The sequence below is a fragment of the Pimephales promelas genome, chromosome 8 (assembly GCF_988280905.1).
Source record: "Pimephales promelas chromosome 8, fPimPro1.hap1.1, whole genome shotgun sequence".
Lineage (NCBI taxonomy): Eukaryota > Metazoa > Chordata > Actinopteri > Cypriniformes > Leuciscidae > Pimephales > Pimephales promelas.
In genome coordinates, this window is record NC_142776.1 from 26,167,239 (window position 1) to 26,173,382 (window position 6,144).

The window sequence follows — 6,144 nt, forward strand, 5'->3', positions numbered from 1 at the left end:
ATTTTTTAATTGTTACTGTTTGCCATAAAGGCTGTTTGATCCTAACATTCCATTAAGGTAACAATAGACACATGAATCAATTGAAGTCTGGGCTATAATTTCTGAAAAGTATGTTTGCATGTTATCGGCCTAGAATTGCACACTTAGGCGTGAATGTACCATCAGACGACAATTTTCAAAATTGCCCTATTTTGTAGTTTTGCTCTTGTACATTATGTACACCTGACTGTGTCTTTATCTTGCATGAGGGGTGATGTGACATTTGCTATTTTCCAACATGCTAATCAATTGCACAGCAATTTAGTCTGATTTTTTGGCAGGTAGTTAGAAGGAAAACTCCACCTAATGGTCATATTTCAATGCACAATAAATAATGGGCCTATAATTGGGCATATTCATGCATGACAAAGAAGTGACGAATATATATATATATATATATATATATATATGAAGAGTTCAGATGCAAAAGCCTCTGAATGCCATTTGAAATTTTCTTGTATATTTAAGTTCAGTAATTTCACTTAAATAACAATTAATAGGTAATTATCATTGCCATTTAAGTGAAATCACTGAACTTAAATATACAAGCTTGATAAAAATGATCATTCTAGAAGAAACTTAGAGGCTTTTGCATCTGAAATCTTCATATATATATATATATATACAATGCATTAATTATTGTTATTACTAGTATTGTTGTTGTTGCTGTTAATACTAGTATTTATACTTCTTTTGTGGTTGACTGAAAATAGCTTGTGTTTGTTTACAGACTAATCTTGCATTCTAGTAATCATTTATCTACAGGAGACTGCATCGAATGCGTAATCAGCGAAAAACCTCTGAGCTTTCCAATGTCTAAAACTTAATGGAGCAGAACGGCCCGCATGCTTCGAGTCACAGCCCCACATCTGGGACCAAGTAACTTATGATAAGAAGAAAGGTGTAGGCTATAGAAGGAGAGGCTGACATTTCCCCTGAATATGATCTCATATGACCTTAGTTATCACATTCTCAGTCTGCCCTGGTTTAAACTATTGTTCATTCATACACACCTTATTTGGTCTCTGGCTGATGCAGTTGAATGAACTGGAACTGATAGACTTACTGCATAGATTTTTCTGGTTCTGAAGTCACAGGTTTGTCTTTAGGCATGTGAATTACCAGAACTATTGATAGGATTGGTTCAATAGCTACTTTGCATGGATGTGTCAACAATTGGAACGGGACTGAGTGAGAAGAGACGTGCTTTTAAGCACGTTTTGTGAACAAAGTCTGCATGTGAGAAGCAAGATGAAATGTGACTGAATCAATTATTCAACCCCCATTGCAATTCAGGATTATTGGCAGAATTCACAGACCTTCACTTAGCTCGACACAACAAAAAAGTGGTTTCCCCAAATCGAATTCAATTTAAAATGCAATTTTTAATGACTTCTGCAGTCTCAAACTGATTCAATCCCTTCATGGCAAGCATCTTTAGTACTCCCTTTTGTTGTTATGACCTGGCAGCGTTTTTGAGCAATCTTAACCAATTCCTCATGAGCAGTGGCCTCCAGGTCAGAAATATTCTTGGTTTTGCGTACTGCAACTGCCGCCTTCAATTCCACCAGAGATTTTCTATGGGGTTCAAGTTAGGTGACTGATAGCCACTCTTCTAGGACTTCTTCTGCAGCCAAGCCATTGTGGAATTAGTGGTATACCTGGGATCATTGTCCTGTTGGAAGGTCCTAAGCTTCAGCTTCCTCATTGACGGCATGACGTTTTTTTTTTGTTTTTTTTTTAGGATTTCTTTATATTTCAATGAATCCATCTTACCTTCCATATGCAGGTTTCCAGTGCCAGAGGATGCAAAGAGCACTCTTCCTTTAGCTTTTAACTTCCAAACTATGCTTCCAATGGTGTCTCTAGGAACATTTAGTGTCTTCACTATCTTTTTGACTCATGTTCCTTGTTTGTGAAGGGCGATGATATCTTTTTTGAACTTTTGGACCATTCTTTTGACTTAGCCATATTTCTATCATGCAGTCAAACATGACACTCAACAAACCCTTTGCCAGTTCAAATATTTCATGTGTTCTAGCTTAAACACACCTGATGCAACTAATGAAGCCCCTGATTTGTTAAATAAGGTGTGCTTGAGGCAACACATTTTGCAGATTTGTGTTGTTGTGAGGGTTTCTATTCAGGGGGTTAAATCATTTTGAGGCTGCAAAAGTCTTTAGAAGTTGAATTTGTGATTAAATCCAGGGAAACCACTTGAGAGATTTATTGGTTTAAGCTATTTAAATTACTTTTGTTTGATTTGTTCATTGCAAACAACTGAAAGTCTGTATACTGTGTGTGTGTGTGTGCGTGTGTGTGTGTGTGTGTGTGTGTGTGTGTGTGTATATATATATATATATATATATATATATATATGAAGAGTTCAGATGCAAAAGCCTCTAAGTGACATTTGGAATTTTCTTCTAGAATGATCATTTTTATCAAGCTTGTATATTTAAGTTCAGTGATTTCACTTAAATGGCAATGAAGATTACCTATGAATTGTCATTTAAGTGAAATTACTGAACTTAAATATACGAACTTGATAAAAATGATCATTCTAGAAGAAAATTTCAAATGGCACTTAGAGGCTTTTGCATCTGAACTCTTCATATATATATATATATATATATATATATATATATATATACATACATACATACACACACACACACAAAGTTGTAATAGAAATGATTCAACCCCCATTGCAAATCAAACTAATGTTTCTTAATTACTTCCTGAACTGGTACATTCAGATAATTGAGAACTTTCTACGTCCACAAAAATATATTTTACAATGTGCAATGTTTAATTAACTCCAAATGTTGATGACATGTTTGTTTTTAATAATTTTTAAATTGCATTTAGAATGTCTTTCTTGCAATAAATTATTTGCTATCAGGATTTTAATGCTTCCATAAATTATAAAATGAAGTGCATTTCCTTTGTGAGAGGGTAATAGATGATCTTACACTGACCTGACATGATCTGATAGCTCTGTAAATCAGGGTAATGATAGCCAGTGATTAGCAGTCTGTTCCTGTCTCCGTATCATTACAGAATTTGGCCTTTTGCCTTTTCCTTTTGTTCTGTAGTAAATTTGTTTTTTTTCCATTAAAGAGATTTGTGTCATGACTTGATCAGTTCAAAATAATAATGGGGTCTTGATATAAAGGAAATATTTCTTTAAGGATGTATTGAAATTTATGACTTGATGTATTGAGTTGCCTTGTGCACCGCTTTATTCTCATTTCCTAATGTGTAATATTTATTTCTTATCACAGATCCATTTCTTTAGGTTATTTAGGGGTACAAACAAGTTAAACTGAGCATGGAGACCACAGGTATTTGACAACTTAGAGAATGTTCTCTGACCTTAAAGGCTGCATGGTGTCATGGAGGTCAGTCAAAGTGTTTAAATACATTTTGTGCTGTGATTGTTTGTTCAGACTGCAGGGTCTGATGAATAAGTGCAATATTATGACACAAACATGACATTTGGTGAATATTTGCATTAAAAATATGAGTGAGTTTAATAAAAAAAAAGTATAATAAACTATAATTGGGTGAAAAAAATGTAACACTATGAAGCTTAGTATATATATATATATATAGCTTTATAAACGACATTTTAATAAAAGTGGTTTTAATAAAAAATAAGTGTAGAGAACTTCCTGGGTGAAAAAAAATGAAACAATATGAAGCTTATATAGCTCTATAAATGATATATTAACCACTGTGAGTTCTACTACTCTTTTGCAAAGAATTTTTGCCCCTTCCATTTAATTAATTTTTTGAATTATTTAAGATTTTTTTATTCATTTGATTTTTTCTTTAATTTTGCATTCAAAAAATGAAGTGAAAGTATACAAAAATTAAAATCCATCACATGTTTATTATACATCATACCTTTCATACCATTTTAAAACACTTTGGAAACTGGTTTTGCATCAGCTTGGTTTCTGCCTCTGTTGTGATTGGCTGACTGTTCTGTTGTGAAGGCTGGGGCTGTATAAAAGAAGAGTTGTAGGAGGAGACTGCATTGAGATTGTGAGAATCTGCTTTGTGACGCACTCTTTTTCTGTAGCTTTGGATTTGTATTACACACCAGCACCATGTGTAAAGGGCTTGCGGACCTCCCAGCAACATGCTTAAAAAGGTATGAATATGCTCATTTGCAAATTATAGGTGATATACTTTATTATTTGTTCAATGTTTCAAGACTTTATATATTTTTTATACTCTGTATACTCTCAAGTGGACTAATAAGAACTTATGTTGTTTTGATATTTCAATAGTTGTTTTAAGTAATGTAAAAAGGAAAAGGGTTTTATTATGCTTGTAAATTAAAAGCAGTCATTTGAGAGATATTGAACAGAAAATAAGCTACTTTTAAGTTACTTTTGCTTTCCATAATTTTGTTTTTCACAATAGAGTCTTTTAATGACATATTTTCTTCCACAGCGCTAAAGACATAAAGCATAAGATTGGCTATCTGCTTCAAAAGCCAGATCCACCTCAAGAGCAGAAGGCTTTGAAGGAGAAAGAGAAGGAGAAGGCGAAGGTCACAGTGGTGAACAGGTATGGCTGGAGCGACATGGCCATTATAATATATTATATTATATTATATTGAACATTGTGGTTATTAATTCTTCATCTGATTGTAGAATCCCTCCAGCTGAAATTGAGAAATGGAAAACTTCATTTAACAACCTGATCAAAAATGATGGTAAGTTTCCAGATTATTTGGTTATGCAGTAATAATAACAAAAAAATCCACTCCTGATTAAATCTTAGAAACCAACATGGGTTAATGATGAACAGGCTGCGTACTAATGGCTTAATAAGAAAGCCCGAGACTTCTGCACTGCCCCTTGTTTATTCGGCCTTGTATTTGCTGTCAAAGAGCCCTTGGCCTCATTAATGTCTCTGTTAAAGGAGACTATGTTTATAATCGCTCTGACAGGCCATGACCATATTTTTCTCACGCTCCAGAGCGCGCGTGCTACGTGTCCGCAGACTCCACTGGTGGCCCCTGAAGAGCTGGAGTGTTCTGCTCTGGTGGGCTTCAGGGGTCATCAACCACTAGGGCAGTCCTCAGAGAATCCCCCTCAGACTCAAAGCCTTGACCTCTTCATTCCTGAACCTCCTCAGCATCCGCTCCCTCTGAATAATGAGATTAGATGCAGATTTGAATGTCTTCACAATTCTATTCTATTCTATTATATCATTTTCTATTCTTATTTAATATTTACTATATCGAGTCTCACTTCAATTCTTTCCTTTCAGATGGTCGGAGGGCTTTCGCTTCCTTTTTACAGTCTGAGTACAGTCAAGAGAACATTGAATTTTGGGTGGCCTGTGAGGATTTCAAGCAGACATCTGTGGACAAGATGAATCTGAAAGCTAAAATGATATTTGAGCGATACATTGATGCCGATTCCCCCAGTGAGGTGAGAGCACTGCTTGACTGCACTTGTTTTATTCACTTGTCGCATGTAAAATGTCCTCATGAATGTCCATTTGTCTTTTTTTTTAGGTGAATTTGGATTCGGCCACCAGAGAACAGGCTAGGAAGAATCTTGAAAGGTGTGACGCATCGTGTTTTGAAGAGGCTCAGAGTAAGATCTTCACCCTAATGGAAAAAGACTCATACAGGCGCTTCCTGAAATCCAAACTGTTCATGGATCTGTCTCAACCACTGACGCACAACAAACCCTGCAGTTTAGAGAAGAAAGGAAAGCAACACATTTCTGACCACAGTCAGTGCCTGCCTAGTTATGCTTAATCTGACCCTAGATGAACAAAGTCTATGACGAACTTTGCCATAATGTGATTTCCATTCACTTTGGCTTTGTAATGCTTGTTCATGTTCATGAATAAAAAAGGTTGTAAGCCAAACTAAACATCAGTAGATGGTTCAGCCATTGTGATCGTAAAACACATTTGCCTTTTAGTCAAGACCCTTGGGGTGGAACTTGTTACGCTAAAGATATTTCCCACTTTTAGCTTTGCAGCGATGTTGTGACTTCTTGAGAGTACATGGTAATCTTCTTAATGGGTTTTATGCAGGCAGTGCTTTTACTGACAACAAAAATAACC

General features: G+C 35.4%; 1 protein-coding gene across 1 annotated transcript; it reads left to right on the plus strand.

The window, feature by feature from the left end:
- Positions 1-4,088: 4,088 nt before the first annotated feature.
- On the plus strand, positions 4,089-5,935 carry rgs4 (regulator of G protein signaling 4). Its single transcript, XM_039647772.2, has 5 exons — positions 4,089-4,201; positions 4,507-4,623; positions 4,710-4,771; positions 5,332-5,495; positions 5,582-5,935. The coding sequence occupies exons 1-5, from the start codon at positions 4,158-4,160 to the stop codon at positions 5,828-5,830; spliced, it is 636 nt and encodes a 211-aa protein (XP_039503706.1). The 5' UTR covers positions 4,089-4,157; the 3' UTR covers positions 5,831-5,935.
- Positions 5,936-6,144: the final 209 nt, after the last annotated feature.

What these genes read in the sequence shown, in the direction of transcription:
- rgs4 (XM_039647772.2), top strand. Translation starts at nt 4,158, where the DNA reads ATGTGTAAAGGGCTTGCGGACCTCCCAGCAACATGCTTAAAAAG. An exon ending in CAACCTGATCAAAAATGATG is followed by an intron (nt 4,772 to 5,331) that starts GTAAGTTTCCAG and finishes CTTTCCTTTCAG; the next exon opens with ATGGTCGGAGGGCTTTCGCT. An exon ending in ATGCCGATTCCCCCAGTGAG is followed by an intron (nt 5,496 to 5,581) that starts GTGAGAGCACTG and finishes CTTTTTTTTTAG; the next exon opens with GTGAATTTGGATTCGGCCAC.